General features: G+C 38.2%; 1 protein-coding gene across 1 annotated transcript in view; it reads right to left on the bottom strand.

Moving 5' to 3' along the window:
- Positions 1-18891, bottom strand: part of LOC113838356 (zinc finger protein 420-like) — a 40605-nt gene that overhangs the window by 5388 nt on the left and 16326 nt on the right. The window contains 2 exon segments of the mRNA XM_035449125.1: positions 6869-6964; positions 7402-7528. Coding sequence (XP_035305016.1) covers positions 6869-6964; positions 7402-7528 — 223 coding nt within the window.

The raw sequence follows: 18891 nt of genomic DNA, 5'->3' as shown, positions 1-18891 counted from the left end.
TTTATAGCACAAAGTACCTAAACAAAGAAAATGGAAAACTCCCACACAAGTGACATCACAACACACCTGAAAACTCTGAAACAAAAAGAATCAAATTCATCCAGGAGGAGTAGATGCCTGTAAATTAAATTGAAGGCTGAAATCAATCAACTAGAAACAAAGAAAACAATAGAGTGAATCATTGAAAAAGGGAGTTGGTTCTTTGAGAAAATCAGTAACATAAACAAACCTTGATCCAAACTAACTAAAAGATACAGTGAGATGATGAAAATTATCAACATCAGAAAATGCAGAGAATAATCACGTGACACTTTGAAAACCTCTACTGAACAAAATTAGAAAATTTAAATAAATGGACAATTTTCTGGATAGATATCAATAAATTAAATCAAGAACAGATAAACAATTTAAGTAGACCTATAACCCCTAATGCAATAGAAGTAGTCATCAAAATCTCTAAACCAAAAAAGGTCAGTCGAGGGCCAGATGTTTTCAATGCAGAATGATACCAGAAATTCAAAGAAGAGCTAAGCAAGGAGTCATCCCACCACTTTTTACACAGCTAAGATTAACTTAGAACACATACCACACAAAGACACAAGTAACAAAGAAAACTTCAGACCAAATTCCCTCATGGACATTGACATGAAAATATTCACAAAAATGTGCACAAATCAAATGCAAGAACACAGTAAAATTCATCTAAAATGATCAAATGCTCTACATCCCAGAGTAACAGGAATGATTCAACATACAATAATCCATCAAGGTAATCCATCATATAAACAAACTAAAAAAGAAAAAAAATCACATGATCTTCTAACTAGATCCTGAAAAAGCCTTCAACATAATCCAACACCCCTTCATGATACAGCTCTTGTAGAGAACAGGGATAACGGGGACATATGCAAACAAGATAAAGGAAATATACTGCATGGCAACACACAACATCAAACAAAATGGAGAGTAACTCAAAATGATTCCTCTAAAATCAGGAACTAGGCAAAACTGTCAACTCTCTCCACGTGTCTTAAATATTGTACTTGAAGTTCTTGCTAGAGTAATAAGACAACAAATGTTCAATTGGTATCCAATTGGAAAGGAAGAAGTCAAAATTTCAGTATTTTCAGATGACATGATAGTTTATATAAGTCACTTGAAAAATTGTACAAGGGAACTCAGACATCTGATAAACTCCTTCAGCAAAGTGGCAGATACAAGATCAAAAAAATCAGAAGCCCTACTACATATACATTGCCCATGGCCATAGCAGCATGAGGCAACTGATCTCCTTACATCTCAGAAACTAATACATATAGATGATAAATGGGCAGAGAGAGAAATCAGAGAAGCATCACCATTTACAAATAAAATATCTTGGGTAAGTCTAACCAAACCAGTCAAAGACATGTATTACTAGAACTTTGAGGCTTTTAAAAAAAGAAATTTAAAAGACACCAGAAGATGGAAAGAACTCCAATGCTCATGATAGGTAGGAGAAACATACTAAAAATTGCAACCATAAAAACGCAATCTACAGATTCAATGCAATCCCCATCAAAATACCGTAACAAATCTTCCCAGATGTTGGAAGACAATATTCAACTCTATATGACAAAAAAACAGGATAACAAAAACAATCCTGTACAATAAAGGGATTCCTGAAGGCATCACTATCCAGGACTTCAAGCAACTATACAGCTACTGTAATTAAAGCACTTGGTATTGGCCCCAAAACGAGAGGTTGACCAATGTAATCTAAGTGAAAAATATCTGATACCAATCCATACACCTACAGACACCTGATTTTTGACAAAACGCTAAATTCATATGATGGAAAATAACTTTGACAGATGGTGCTAACATAACTGGATGGTTACGTGTAGAAGATTGCAAATAGGTCCATATCTATCACCATGCACAAAACTTAGGTCCAAATCGACAAATGTCTTCAATATAAATCATTTCAAACTATACCTCTTAGAAAAGAAAGTGGGAAGTACCCTTCAAGTAATTGGTACAGTAGACCACATCCTAAATGTAACACCAGTAGCACACACAATGAGATCAACAAGTAACAAATGGGACATCTTGAAACTGAGAAAATTCTGTATGGCAAAGGACACAGTGAGTCAACAAGTAAGTCAGCAGTCCAGAGAATTGGAAAAGATCTTCAACAACCCAACATTAGACAAGAGGCTGATTTCCAAAATACACAACAAAAGCCAGAAGGTAGTAACCAAAACACCAAATGATACAATTTAAAAGTAGAGCATAGAACTAAATAGAGAATTCTCAATAGTGGGATCTAAAATGGCCAAAAGGCACTCAAGAATTGTTCAGCATCCTTAGGCAATCAGGAAAATGCATATCAAAACAACTCTAAAATACCATCTTGCACATGTCACAATGGCTAAAATCAAAAATGCTAATGAAACTTATGCTGGAAAGGAGATGTGGGTTAAGGGAAATATTCCACTTTTGCTGGGGAGAGTGCAACCTAGTACAGCCACTTTGGAAATCAGTATTGCATTTAATCAGAAAACTGGGAATTGATGGACTTCAAGACCCAGCAATAGATCTCTTGGGCATATATCCAAATATTCACACTTACACCACAAGGATATCTGTTCAACTATGTGCCCACCAACATTATCTGCAATAGCCAGAACCTGGAAGTAATGTAGATGTTCCTCAGTTGAAGAATGAATAAAGAAAATGTGAAACATATACACAATGGAGTACTACTCAGTAGTAAATAAAATGACATCTTGAATTTCCTAGACAAATTGATGAAACTAGAAGAAACCATCTTGCCTGTGGTAACCCATGCATAGAAAATCACCCATGGTATGCCCTGTCTCCTAAGTGGATATCAAACATAAATCACAGGAGTTATAGTTCAGCCTTTGTATTCAAAGTCTCACAACCACAAATACAATTGTTACCAAATATTTGACAAGAATTTCTATGTAAACCTAACAAACAGCTTCTTGTTAGCTACAAATTTTCAGATAGGCTCTGTTGTTGGTAGTTATAAGATGCATGACTTCTTTAAGGAATGGCTTCTTTATGCTGTGGCATTCAGGACTGAGCAGAGCATGGCAGATTCCCTCCACAGTACACAGATACATTGTCAAGTAAAGCAGTGTGCTGCATCCCAGACAAAAATGTTTCATGGGCAGCATGGCACACGCTGCTTCCCAGAGCTAGTGGTTAATGTACCTTTGACATACTGAAAGGCTAAAAGAGGTGGAGTCATTATCCAGTGTTGCCAAAGCCATGCTTTACATTTTTAAAAACGCTTCTGGTCGGACAAATGAATTATGGATACACAATAAGGACAGATTCACTCAAAAATACCTATAAATGAGTAATAGTGTGTTTAAAAGATTTATACTAGATTGAGGGAGAGAAAAATCATAAAGGTCATTGATTAAAAGAGTAAATTAAGCAATGTAACCCACATAAAAATGGAATATATACAGGGAGAGTCTGGATTGTGTGAATTATGTTTTCTTTAAATTTTTAAGATACAGAGAAGCATTTGATACTGGGCACTGCTATGATACGCAAACATATATACTTTATAAGTTTGTTGACTTCAAAGTTGAGTCTTAGGATATTTTACTTTGTAAAAGTGATTCCATTTTTGTTTCCACAGTGGATTCGGAACCTAGGGATTCCTTCCAGGCTATGTTTTGATGAACTCTGTCTCCCAGAACAATGGCCCAGGTGATCCAACATCTGAAATAACTGAGGTCATTCAGATTCTTGGACCACTACAGCCCAGATTTGGCCATGGATCTGGATTTCCTCATGTTCTCATGGGAGTAACAATGCCCCAAAATAGCAGGCAGCAGTTTGGAGATTGTTATGCCCAAATTCCCAAGTTTTGTATATCAAATTATGTATTCCTTTGAACAGGGTTGGTAAATAATTTATTAGCACAGTTAATCTCTTTCTAAGGAAAATGAAGGATAAATATTATATAAAAATGAATACTTTGCATTGCTGTGAATTTGGTCTATTGACACAAATGTATGGTCCATTTATATATATATATATATATATATATATATATATATATATATATATACTCTTGTTTAAGTTATTATGTTTATACAACTCATGTAGAATGTAATATGTCATTATGAAATACAGATTATAGCTAGTCATCTATAAAAGTTAAAACTTATTGTTATGTTAATTTGCAGATAACATATGTATTTCACATAGATATGCATTAATCAAAACATTTCAAATAGCTAGAGAATTTGTTATTTCAAATGGTTTATTAACCATTTTAATGATAAAGAGAGTCATCTGCTCCTGGTAGCACCAATTATGTCACACAGAATGATAAGCACCTCACAACATGTTTTGGTTTTACCTTCAATGTGGCCGAGACAGACAACTGGACTAGAAACTGCACTTGCCTCGACTGGATCTGTGAAAGATGGACATTTGGGAACCACAGAAGTATGGCTGTTATACTGGAAGAAAATGAATGTGAGGGTACTTCAGGGTTCCTGCTTCACAGATAAAGTTGCCAAATATTCTAAAGTACATAAAAGAACACAACTGATGAACTTTGCCAGTATAAGACAAAAAGGATCTTCAAATTCTTGTTTCATTGTGAAACACTCTGCTTTATAGGCTGAAGATGGATGCCGCAATGTTACAGAAGATCTTTCAGTGCCTGTCCAGGCAGCACGTTGTCTGTTTCAATTGTAGAGTTATAAAAGTTACTTACAACAACACACTCTGTTTATTATGGAATATTAAAATTTTCTGTAGTCTATGATGCAGGTGAGTTGTAGACTGATAGTTATAGAGTTTCCATTACATATAATAAAATATAAATTATATTAAAATATTAGACTTTCATACATAGGAAAATGATTAACTCAGTTAAATTTTGTCCAATGTAAATGGACTAAATATTATAACTATATAAATATAATTATTACTTGGTAATATAATTTTACTCTGATTAAGTTAAAACCTTCCTTTTATTTAGACAGAAAAGAAGAGATGGTGGGGGATGTTCTTCTTCATGCTGTGACTCTCTCTCTCTCTCTCTCTCTCTCTCTCTCTCTCTCTCTGTGTGTGTGTGTGTGTGTGTGTGTGTGTGTGTGTGTGTGTGTGTACTATTGATGGATAAAAAAATTGTTTTGGAAAATGTATAGGCAGAATTTAGCTATGTGGGTATTCCAAATAAATGGGTAGGGAGAATTAAGACAAAGTAAAGTGATGACATGTACCAACAGGGTGGTAGGACTCAGGACAATACCTACATGTCATAGCTACAGATTAATAAAAATCGGATAATTTATAACAACCCTATCAAATAGGAAGCCTAAGCCCATGGCCAAAAAATATAAATACTAAGCTACAGAGTGATTATTTCTAAGTGACAGTAGGGACACATATGATGGAGAAATAACTTTCCAGAAGTACCAAGACCAGATGAAAAATCATGCCTTTACAGCATAGACAATACGCAATTTTTTTTCTGTGACAACAAATAAAAAGTCTGGAATAGGTAATTAGTTACATTATTTTCTGTTATTGCTCGCCAAACACACAGGGTATTGTCCTTGCAATTATTTACCATCAAGAACCCAAAGATGATGCAGGAATACTGGAAAGTTTCAATGTGGAGATATAAAATTTGTTCTCCACTGGATACTTCAACCCAATTGAAATACATTCGTACTACTTGAAAGTAATATATATGCTAAACACGGAGAATATAGTCATCAATTTTCCATGTTATAGACAATGTAATCACATATTTTGACTGGCCTAGATGATATGCACAAAAGTGGCAGGAATGTGTTGGCAATAACTAATGAGTATTTGACTTCCATCATTGGAACCCATATCTGACACTGTTATTAGAGCTCAGAAACTGACACCAAAATGGCCATTGGCTCTATATAAAAGTCTATTATTACGATTCCATTTAAGGAATATAGTGTTAATCTAATACTATATTGTTGTATCCATGGATTTGTGCCTCAGTCATCCTTCACTAGAGAAGCTTAATATTGATATGAAGGAGAACTAAGCCCTATCTGGGATTATTTATTTAACCCTCCAATTAGGGTGCAGGCACATATGATTAAATGGAATAATTTGATTCAGAGAGAAGATGAAGGAAAAAAACAGTGAAAGAATCCAGTGAAACACACGTTTACAAATAGTATAGGTCCAATAAACATACAATTATCAAGTCTGTGACAGCAAGTCCACAAGCCACACAAGCATCAGACAACCAAAATCTTAGCTTGTTCTTTGAAAGTAATTCCAAAGTCATAAATCTTTGACAAGGACATAAGTATGGTGCCTAGCTTCCAGTTGTAGCAAAACCCATTTTCAGCTTTTTAAATTCTTCTATTTTTATGAATTTTCTGATAATTTTTTGAGAGAATGCAATGTGTTGGGGAATCATGAAATTGTGTTAGAGAAAAAGAGAGATGGTACACAAGAAGGTAAAAAATAGAAAAATAACCTGAACCAGATACGTTGTAAAAAAGTCCAAAAGTATAGGAAAACACTAGAAAAAGTAATCCATTTATCACTGACATACATCAGAAAAATCAAGCATATGTTGGACCACAAAAGAAAATCACACATGCATTGCAAAATTGCTATAAGCATACTAAATTTTATCTAATCACCATTCTGATAAATGAAGGAAAACCATGTAAGATCTTTAGTGTGCTGGATTCTAGTATACAATTCTAATAGAAATCCTGGTCCTCCACTTCTAGTAAGGAGCAAGGCTAATTCCACTGCAGATGTTGTTTGTTTATTGTTTTGTGTTCCACAAATGAACCATTGTTTCCTTTCAACTTACCCTGTTCCAGGTCTTCTGCTTCATTTTTATTCACCATCCAGGGTTCCATATTTTCTTCAAGACAGGTGACTAGCTCTGGTTTTGATTCGGAAAGGCCTATGAATTAGAAGAGATGTGTGATAATTTCTTTACATAATAAGGAAAAGTGTTGGGTTGTAACACATGCTTGTACTCAGTGAACTTAAAGGAACATAAAGAAAGAATCATAAGTTAAGTCTAATAAATACATACTTGATAGGTGTTGTAAACATTTAAGAAAGTAATTTTAATTTTTTGAAACCTTCAACTTCCCTTTCATTACACAATTACAAATATAAAACTGTTTGAGTCAAACTGCATTCAGACATTACTGCTACAGAATGAATGCAAAAGACCATTTATAATGATATAAAAATGCAGTAAAGGTTACACTCACCTATGTCTAAGAATAATTGGGAACTGTGACTGATTCTTAGAAAACAATTAAAAATACTAATACAAGTTGTTAGACATTCCTAAGGCTAAGCTGCAATCAGAAAATGATTGATTCTCACCTACAGAAACCAGGTTGCCATAATTCTCTAACATGACATTTCTATACAAATCCTTCTGAGAAGTATGCAGGCATTCCCATTCCTCCTTGGAGAAATTAATGGCCACGTCCTTGAAAGTCACCAGACTCTGGAAGGAAAATTGATTCCTCTTGTGATGATGGTGGGAGACTTTATGTTACCCAAAGGAAAGATAATTTAACTAAAGAACTTGGTGTGTTATCAGTAATGAATCTGCAATTTTCAAATGTTATATATTAAAATGATTGATGTTGTGACTTTTTAACAGAGATCAAAGTGACCAACATCTAAAATCATCATGAAGTTTGTCCCATTTCTCAGTGATAAATATCATCTGAATTTGTCCTCAGTCGGAATTGAGTATCAATATCCTTCGCTAATATCAGAAATGTTATAAATAATTCAGAGCATGCATTGATATAGACAAGTCATACTAGAAAATAAGAGGTAAGGAAGAGTGGAAAACAAGATATAGCATAGAAATGAGAGTGATAATACAGAATTTCTTTTAAAACTATAATAAAACACAAAAGCAGGTTTCACACAATGAGGAGATACAGTGAATGTTGAGCTCTCTAAATGAAGCATTTCTCAGTGGACTGTCAACCTGTTACATCCTTGTGCATACATTTACCTGAGAGGAAGCCATCTGTCAGTCCCCTTCTTTATCGATCCTTTCAAGAAGTTTATCTTAAAGTGTTACATTCCTGCTACTCTTCTGTGTGTAAGGCAAAAGCAGCTTCATTCCATGCTACCACACTCAGAGACTGGAAAGCAGCTTAAAAATGGCCTCAGTTCATGACTTGTTCCACAACAGAGTTGCAAAAACCATGAACTTTTAAAAAGTGACAAAGACTCACTTTTTTGTTTTCCTGTGTTCGGGCAACAAGTTATTCCAGCAGATGGTGAATATCTCTTTAATGTGGATTATTGACTTCAGCAACTGCTTTACACTTTGCCCAGGCATTTTAAATTGAGTCTGATCATTAAAAATAACTGACACAAGTATTTGAAATAGTGGATGGAATCTGAGTGGTAGCTACAGCTGAAAGTATTTCTCACACTGGACAATTAATATATTTCCTACAGCCATGGTACCGTGGGGAAGTGATGCCTCACCACTGTCTCCATAAGTCATTCCTTTTGTTTACAAATTCTAATATCTATTTCCACTATTTCACACTCTTGTATTGTTTCTCAATTTTATTTTGAACAGTAAATTTCATCGTTTGGATTCACTGCCAAATGTCATGTGTACTAAAACCTGAATATGAAATCCCTGCATCCAATTTAATACTTTTGGTTGTTAATGAAGACGCTTCAATTCCAACCACCCAAGTTTCTCTTGTGGAAAATGTGATTGTTTGCCAAATCCCACTTAAATATAAATACATTTTCTTGCCAGTTCTCCTTTAGTTCATTTGTTCAAATATATACTATATGAACATATTGTTTGAAAATGCACTGAGTTTCAAATGTATCCTATATGGATTATCTTGATACTTTTAATGAATTGCATAGTATTAGTTCAAATTTCAATTTCATATAGAATATTTCATATTATCTAAATTTTCTTCACTTTTATGTTTCTAGGTTGGAAGATATGCAGAGATTTGATTGCTGCCACGGATATGAGGTTGCAGAAAAGTAAGATGCAAATAGAGAGTGTAAAGTTTTCTTAACTCATTGTAATGTTAGTATGAACTATTTTGATAATAGCTTTTTTTATAAATATTTTTAGATGAGAAATGACATTATTTTACATTTAAATCCCAGTTCCCTCTCCCTCCCATCCTCCCCACTGACACCCCATCCCATCCCCCATCCACTATCCAGAGAGGGTGAGGTATTCCATTTAGGATCATCAAAATATGTGATGTCATTTGGGACAGGGCATAGGCCCTCTCATGTGTATCTAGGCTAAGAGAGTATCCCTTGATGGGAAATGGGCTGCTGAATCCCCTGGTGGTTTAGAGATAAATCTTGGTTCCAAAGCCAGAGGCCACATAGACTTCCCTATGCTCCTAGCTGACACCCATTTTCAGGGGGTCCTGTTTTGGTCCTATGTTGGTGTAGGGGAAGCTGTAGCTATGCCTTCTTAGGGGCTGGCTACAGGAGTACCTGATCAGGCTTGTGAGGGTGTGGTCAGAGTGAGTAGAGGGACTGCGTTTTGGTTTCGGTTTCTCTCTCTTTGCTTCTTGCTGTACAGACTACCACCGGCTGGCTGGTTCGCTCTGTAAGTAAGGCTTTTCCCTATTAAATACCCTTATATTTCTACCTGACTCCGTATTGGTAATTTCCTACTATATCTGGTGTCAGAAGTGGGATATTGGAAACCCACACCCCATTTGGGACAGGCTGTGGGTTCCATCGGGCCCACGGCCTAGGCCCGGAAAGCGCCCTCTCTCCACAGGCGTTCCCGGCTAGCAGCCGACCCACTGCAGCTGAGCTGCTCAGAACCATCCACCCAGTTTCTAGCTGCCTAGAGGTGAGTAAGCCTCGGCTTTCAGCAGACGCTTCCCCTGGCCACTGTTGCGGGAAAGTTGCAGCCGAAAAGCCGTATATTCTCTAAGATAAGCGCTGCAGCTTTTATAACCCGCAGCTGCAAAGCCGTATACACTCTAAGATAAGCGCAGCCGCTTTTGTGACCTCTCTCCACTGTAGGGGAAGCTGTAGCCACGCCTTCTTAGGGGCTGGCTACAAGAGTACCTGAGGGCTTGTGAGGGCGTGGTCAGATTGAGTAGGGGGACTGCGTTTTCGGTTTCGGTTTCTCTTTGCTTCTTGCTGTACAGACTACCACCGGCTGGCTGGTTCGCTCTGTAAGTAAGGCTTTTCCCTATTAAATACCCTTATATTTCTACCTGACTCCGTATTGGTAATTTCTTACTATATCTGGTGTCAGAAGCGGGATATTGGAAACCCACACCCCATTTGGGACAGGCTGTGGGTTCCATCGGGCCCGCCGCCTAGGCCCGGAAAGCACCCACTCTCCACAGGCGTTCCCGGCTAGCAGCCGACCCACTGCTGCTGAGCTGCTCAGAACCATCCACCCAGCTCAGAGACAGTTTCTAGCTGCCTAGAGTCCAGGTAGGCCTCCGCTTTCAGCTGTGGCTTCCCCTGGCCTGCGGGAAAGCCCGAATCTGTTTCAGTGGTTGTAGCCGCAAGGCCGTATACTCTCTAAGATAAGCGCAGCCGCTTTTGTGACCTCTCTCCATCGCTGACCGACTGCTGCCAAACGCCTCGGAATAACTGAACGCCTGTGCTACCTGCTGATCAAATATATTTACTGCATCTGGAGTAGAAATCAGGTAAAATTATGGCGGAATATTTATCATTTGCTAAAATTGGTAATATTTTTGCTTATTACGTGAATTCACTGTTTGAGGAGGATGCTAATTTGCCAATTATTGGCCTATATGCTGTCATGGCAGTCAGCTTGCTGGTACAAATAGTATTACTAGCCAGAGGACACAGGAATAGGGATAAGGATAACCTCACCACCTGCTTGCAGGAAATAACAGCTTTACGATTAGGTCAGACCACAATTGTGCAGCAAGTGGAACAGAAATTGGATGATAAGCTTGGCTCTGTGTCCAATACACTAAAGACAGAGCTGTCTGATGAGATACAGCGTATTTATGATAAGATAAACACAGAGAGATCCTCCATGTCTGAGGCCTTAGAGGCTAGGCTGTCAGAAGACCATGACCAGCTAAAGAATATCTGTAGCCAGCTAGAAACTCAGATAGGCAATGTTACTCATCAACTAGATGCAACGGTGCAAAATACCCAGCATAGGGTTGAAGAATTGGACAATGCCATTCAATCAGTCATTGAAGCATCCAAGGTAGCAGATCAGAAGTTTGAGTCTAGATTTGAATGTTTGGAAGATAATTTACAGTACAGGGCTGACAGATTACATAGGTCCATACGGTCGATTGCTGAGGACTCAAAATCAGCAAATCATGACCTGGAATCTAGACTCCAATACCTAGAAGGCAGTTTCCATGCCATCCAGATGCTATCTAAGGATGATCGTATGAAAGACCTAGAAAAACGTGTAGATGAGCAGTTAGAGCAATTTACAGATTCACTAACGTGCTTAGAATCTTTTATGATTAAGGAGATTGAAACTTTTCAAAAGGATATCATTGCTAGGCTTAAAGATCAGTGGGATGCCTCAGAAGCAGAATCACTCCAATCCCAGGCACCTACTCCACCCAGGTATCATGACTATTCTTCTAAGGTTGTTACTCGTACACCATTAGTGTACCCAGCTACCATGGTAGAAAAGCCAGCTTCTAAGAAACACCCTCATGGACGAATGGTTTATGAATGGCAACCTATACAGCCGAAGGATCTTAAGAATATTAAAGAATCAGTTGTCTCATATGGTCTCCATAGCCCATACGTAAAACAGCTATTACATTCATGGGCAACCTTTAACAGGGTGACACCCACAGATTGGGAACGATTGGTAGCAGCTGTACTTGAGAATTCATGCCAAATCCAGTGGAAGGCATTGGTAAGGGAAGAGGCAAAGCTCCTTGAGCATCAGGGCATAAAGGAAGGTTTTGAAGCCCCTCTAGATAAGCTTCTTGGTCAGGGTATTTATGCTGACCCACAGGTTCAGGCTGAATATGATGACGATATACTGTCTCTTTGCAGGAAAGCAGCATTAAATGCCTGGGATAAGGTTCGTGAGCCAGGAGAACGTCTAGAAGCTTATACCAGAATAGAACAGGGACCTACAGAACAGTTCCAGGACTTCTTACAAAGGTTAACTAGGGCAGTAGAATTACAGGTAACAGATCCAGAAACAAGACAATCAATTATATATACAATAGCTTATGAAAATGCAAACCCTATATGCAAAAGAATACTTTTGCCTTTAAAGATCAGATCAGCTCCGTTAGAAGAATGGGTTTTGTATGCAGCCAACATTGACTATAATGTGCAAGATACTGGAGCTTGGGTAGGAGAAGCCATCTCCAAAGGTTTAAAACGGCAACAGGAAATTAAAAGGTCTAGAGGTGAGGATGTAAGGGCTTGGCAAGGAGAAGCACCTTACAGAGGTCAACATAGATACCAAGAGGCTAGAGGTTACTACTACTATGAACCAGAACCTTGGGTAGGAAGAGCCTTCCCCTGGAGACCACGAAGGCTCCAGGAACCTAGATGTTTCAACTGTGGTAAAATGGGACATACTAAGAGAAATTGTAGACAAATGAATTCTAACAATGCCTCATATGGAAGGCCACTGCCTTCTGGATTGTGTAGAAGATGTGGTAAGGGCAGACACTGGACCAATGAATGTAGATCGACCAGGGACATACAAGGAAACCCCTTAAGGTCGGGAAACCCCGAGGGGGGCCTCAAGAAGTCCCCCACATCGAGAAAGGTCAGGTCATTCCCAATAGCAGTGGAAGACAATCTCTCACAGGAACAATAGACAGTTCTTTGCATATTGTGAAAAAAGATATTGCTCTAGATGGTAGTTTGAATAGTGATGAAGAATCAAGTGTGAATGGACAAAATGAGAAACGCATATTTTGGCAAGCTTCTATTAATGATAAAAGGCCTCAGTTAAAAGTGAAAATTAATAATAAAGTTATTTCTGGCTTAGTGGACACTGGGGCGGATGTAACTATTATTACTCAAAAGTCTTGGCCTCAGAAATGGCCTCTTAGAGAGGCAAATGTACAATTTTTAGGAATTGGAACTCTATCTAGAGTTCGACAGAGTGTTAACTCAGTGGTCTGCATTGGACCGGAAGGACAGAAAGGGATACTGAAACCATACGTGGCAGATATAGCTATAAATCTCTGGGGTCGTGATCTCTTACAGCAATGGAATACTCAGATTAATATTCCTCCAGTGTCAGATACAAATTATGAAAAAGATCTGGTAAGACGCTATGGAAAACGGTTACCAACCATCCATGCTGTACAGAAACTAGGTACAAATGATGGACCTTCAGAGGAGCCAAAGGCCCTGCCATTGAAGTGGCTTACAGATGAACCAGTTTGGGTAGGACAATGGCCTATGACCTCTGAGAAGCTAGAGGCTTTAGAAAAGTTAGTACAGGAACAGCTAGATGCTGGACATATAGAGGAATCTACCAGTCCTTGGAATTCTCCTGTATTTGTCATCAAAAAGAAGTCAGGTAAGTGGAGAATGCTGACAGACCTGAGAGCTATAAATAAGGTAATTCAACCAATGGGCTCTCTGCAACCTGGAATGCCATTACCTTCCTTAATACCTAAAGGATGGCCTATCATAGTCATTGATCTAAAAGACTGTTTTTTCACAATACCGTTACAGGAAAATGATAGAGAAAAATTTGCATTTACTGTACCAACTCTTAATAATTCACAGCCAGTTAGGAGATATCAATGGAGGGTTTTGCCACAAGGAATGCTAAATAGCCCTACTTTGTGTCAACACTTTGTACAGCAACCTTTGGGAATAATTCGTAAGAAATTTTCACAATCTCTTGTTTATCATTACATGGATGATATTCTTTTATCAGATTCTAATAAGGAAACTTTGGAACGTATGTTTGAAATGGTGAAGGAAGTTCTGCCTCGTTGGGGATTACAGATTGCACCAGAAAAGATACAAAGAGGAAATTCTATTAACTATTTAGGTTACAAGATAGACTTACAGAGAATCAGACCTCAAAAGGTACAAATTAGGAGAGATCGGTATCAAACTCTTAATTCTCTTCAGAAATTATTAGGGGAAATTTCTCAATTACAGACAATTATTGGTGTAGAAGGACATGACTTAAAGCATTTAAAAATGGCCCTTAAAGGTGATAAGGACCTAAACAGTCCTAGAATATTATCTGATGAGGCAGAAAAAGAGTTACAATGGGTAGAAAACAGAATATTGAATGCACATGTAGATCGGATAAACCTTAATTTAGACTGTATTCTGGTTATCTTGCCATCCAGAGAATACCCTTCTGGAATTCTGATGCAGAGGGAAGACACTATATTGGAATGGATATTTCTGCCACATAAACAGAATAAAAAGTTAAAGACATATATAGAAAAGATTTCTGATTTGATTTTAAAGGGTAAATTAAGACTTCGCCAGCTGACTGGAAAAGATCCAGCAGAAATTATAGTACCTTTAACTAATGAAGAAATTTCTTCCTTATGGAAAGATAATGAATATTGGCAAATAGCTCTTACTGACTTTTTGGGAACAATTAGCAACAACTATCCCAAAACTGACAGAATTAAATTCATAAAAAAGACAGTCTGGATTCTTCCACGTATTGTAAGACAAACTCCCATTTCTGGAGTTCTTACCTTCTACACTGATGCCAACAAATCAGGTAAGGCAGGTTATAAAGCAGGTGAGGTAAGTAAAGTAGTTCAAAGTCCATATACATCTGTACAGAAGGCAGAATTATATGCAATTCTCATGGTACTTAAGGATTTTACAGAACCTCTTAATATAGTTACTGATTCTCAGTATGCAGAGAGAGTCGTGTTACATATTGAGACTGCAGAATTTGTTCCTGATAATACAGAATTAACTTCTCTGTTTTAACAATTACAGGAAACTATCAGAAACAGAAGTAATCCTATGTATATTACACATATCAGATCCCATACGGTCTGCCTGGCCCACTAGCACAAGGCAATGATGAGAATGATCGTTTATTAATTGGAAGTGTGCTAGAAGCCTCAGAATATCATAAGAAACATCATGTAAATAGCAAAGGTTTGAAAAAGGACTTCTCTATCACTTGGCAACAAGCCAAGGAGATAGTGAAAAACTGTCCTACTTGTTCCTTTTATAATCAAACTCCATTGCCAGCAGGTTGTAATCCTAAGGGCATTCGGAGAAATGAGGTTTGGCAGATGGATGTCTTTCACTTTGCAGAGTTTGGAAATTTGAAATATGTGCATCATACCATAGACACATTCTCAGGGTTCCAATGGGCTACCGCTCTTAACTCTGAAAAAGCTGATTCTGTTATTATACACCTGCTAGAGGTGATGGCAGTTATGGGTATACCTGCACAAATAAAAACTGACAATGCTCCAGCATATGTCTCTACGAAATTGGAACAATTTTTCAAATATTATAACATAAAGCATGTTACTGGTATACCACACAATCCTACAGGACAAGCAGTGGTTGAGAGATCTAATAGAACACTTAAGGAGATGCTCAACAAACAAGCTTGGAAGACTAAACCCCCCAAACATAGGTTGCATAATGCTTTATTAACACTAAACTTTCTTAATGCCAATGAAAAAGGACAAACAGCTGCAGAAAGACACTGGACTACGGAAAAAAACTGCTGAACTCAATCAGCCAGTATACTTCAAAGATGTACTAACCTCTGCATGGAAACCAGGACATGTATTACGTTGGGGTAGGGGTTTTGCATTGGTTTCTACAGGAGAAGAAAAACTTTGGATACCATCAAAGTTGATCAAGATTCGACTGGAAAAGGAAAAACCTCTCGACAAGGACAAATGACAGGTATTCTACTAAGGTATATCTTATAAACTAAATAGAAACCTCCCAAAGGAAAGGGAAGTGTTTTGCTTTTATCTTCACAGGAAAACTCATCTTCAGAAGGCAAAAGACACTGCATGGGTAGATACTTAAGAAGAAAAGGTAGCTATAACCATCAAATAGAAGGAATGTGCCATACGGTAAACTTTACAGCTGTCTCACAAAAAACTCTATTTCTCTTTATTTCCTAGTCCCTATTCAATTAAACCAATGCTGGACTTAGAGGTGGATTTGGCTTTCCTCCTCTAAAATCCAAGCACATTATTTAACTAAGCTTTAGTGTTTCTGTGTTGTATCAAGAAGCCAATTGATGTAATACAGAATAAAAGAAGAATTTGGGGACTGTCTTTGTCTTTTCTTAGATCTTTCTCTCAAGGTGTACACACTTTCATAATTGTTATGCTCTCATGGTTGCATTCCCTAGCATGTGTACATACACAAGCAAACATTTCTCTGCTAACTGTTCATGTTTGAGTCCCACACAGCCAATGAAGACCTGCCTGACAGCAATCCCTGGACACCCTGGAAAGAAAATGGGCCACAGCTCCTCGACTGCACTGGATCCAACTTGCTCCATTTCAGCTGACACTCCGGCCAGAGGTTCGGGTACTGACTTCAATCAAGTTGAGGATTTCAAGCGAGATCTTCAATCAAGTGAATCCCATCTAACATGGACTGGATACTAACATTTTCTTTCTACAGGACCCCACATGACTATCATCGTCCCATTTCAGCAGGAAGTAACTTGGAAAATGCTACGCCCCTTTCCCCATTGTTGTCACTTAGGATAGTGTATATACCTAGTTAGGAATAGCTTCCTATTGTTTATGACTTTAGGGTTTAGTTAAAATAGATAGTTATCTTCTTATATTTTACCTTTATACTGTTAAGTTTTAATCCTCTTTTAGACTAAAAGGGGAATTGTAGGGGAAGCTGTAGCCACGCCTTCTTAGGGGCTGGCTACAAGAGTACCTGAGGGCTTGTGAGGGCGTGGTCAGAGTGAGTAGGGGGACTGCGTTTTCGGTTTCGGTTTCTCTTTGCTTCTTGCTGTACAGACTACCACCGGCTGGCTGGTTCGCTCTGTAAGTAAGGCTTTTCCCTATTAAATACCCTTATATTTCTACCTGACTCTGTATTGGTAATTTCTTACTATACTCCACCGCTGACCGACTGCTGCCAAACGCCTCGGAATAACTGAAGGCCTGTGCTACCTGCTGGTCAAATATATTTACTGCATCTGGCGTAGAAATCAGTTAAAATTATGGCGGAATATTTATCATTTGCTAAAATTGGTAATGTTTTTGCTTATTACGTGAATTCACTGTTTGAGGAGGATGCTAATTTGCCAATTACTGGCCTATATGCTGTAATGGCAGTTAGCTTGCTGGTACAAATAGTATTACTAGCCAGAGGACTCAGGAACAGGGACAGAAATGACCTCACCACCTGCTTGCAGGAAATAACAGCTTTACGCAATGAGGTTTTGGAAAAAATTAGGTCAGACCACAATTGTGCAGCAAGTGGAACAGAAATTGGATGATAAGCTTGGCTCTGTGTCCAATACACTAAAGACAGAGCTGGCTGATGAGATGCAGCGTATTTATGATAAGATAAACACAGAGAGATGCTCCATGTCTGAGACCTTAGAGGCTAGGCTGTCAGAAGACCATGACCAGCTAAAGAATATCTGTAGCCAGCTAGAAACTCAGATAGGCAATGTTACTCATCAACTAGATGCAACGGTGCAAAATACCCTGCATAGGTTTGAAGAATTGGACAATGCCATTCAATCAGTCATTGAAACATCCAAGGTAGCAGATCAGAAATTTGAGTCTAGATTTGAATGTTTGGAAGATAATTTACAGTACAGGGCTGACAGATTACATAGGTCCATACGGTCGATTGCTGAGGACTCAAAATCAGCAAATCATGACCTGGAATCTAGACTCCAATACCTAGAAGGCAGTTTCCATGCCATCCAGATGCTGTCTAAGGATGATCGTATGAAAGACCTAGAAAAACATGTAGATGAGCAGTTAGAACAATTTACAGATTCACTAATGTGCTTGGAATCTTTTATGATTAAGGAGATTGAAACTTTTCAAAAGGATATCATTGCTAGGCTTAAAGATCAGTGGGATGCCTCAGAAGCAGAATCACTCCAATCCCAGGCACCTACTCCACCCAGGTATCATGACTATTCTTCTAAGGTTGTTACTCATACACCATTAGTGTACCCAGCTTCCATGGTAGAAAAGCCAGATTCTAAGAAACACCCTCATGGACGAATGGTTTATGAATGGCAACCTATACAGCCGAAGGATCTTAAGAATATTAAAGAATCAGTTGTCTCATATGGTCTCCATAGCCCATACAGTAAAACAGCTATTACATTCATGGGCAACCTTTAACAGGGTGACACCCACAGATTGGGACTGATTGGTAGCAGCTGTACTTGAGAATTCATGCCAAATCAGTGGAAGGCATTGGTAAGAGGCAAAGCTCCTTGAGCATCAGGGCATAAAGGAAGGTTTTAAAGCCCCCCTAGATAAGCTTCTTGGTCAGGGTATTTATGCTGACCCACAGGTTCAGGCTGAATATGATGAGGATATACTGTCTCTATGCAGGAAAGCAGCATTAAATGCCTGGGATAAGGTACGTGAGCCAGGAGAACTCCTAGAAGCTTATACCAGAATAGAACAGGGACGTACAGAACAGTTCCAGGACTTCTTACAAAGGTTAACTAGAGCAGTAGAATTACAGGTAACAGATCCAGAAACAAGACAATCAATTATATATACAATATCTTATGAACATGCAAACCCTATATGCAAAAGAATAGTTTTGCCTTTAAAGATCAGATCAGCTCCGTTAGAAGAATGGATTTGTATGCAGCCAACATTGACTATAATGTACAAGATACTC

The sequence above is a fragment of the Cricetulus griseus genome, chromosome 9, assembly GCF_003668045.3.
Source record: "Cricetulus griseus strain 17A/GY chromosome 9, alternate assembly CriGri-PICRH-1.0, whole genome shotgun sequence".
Lineage (NCBI taxonomy): Eukaryota > Metazoa > Chordata > Mammalia > Rodentia > Cricetidae > Cricetulus > Cricetulus griseus.
The sequence above is the reverse complement of the archived record's forward strand: the minus strand, read 5'-3'. Positions and strand labels throughout refer to the sequence as shown.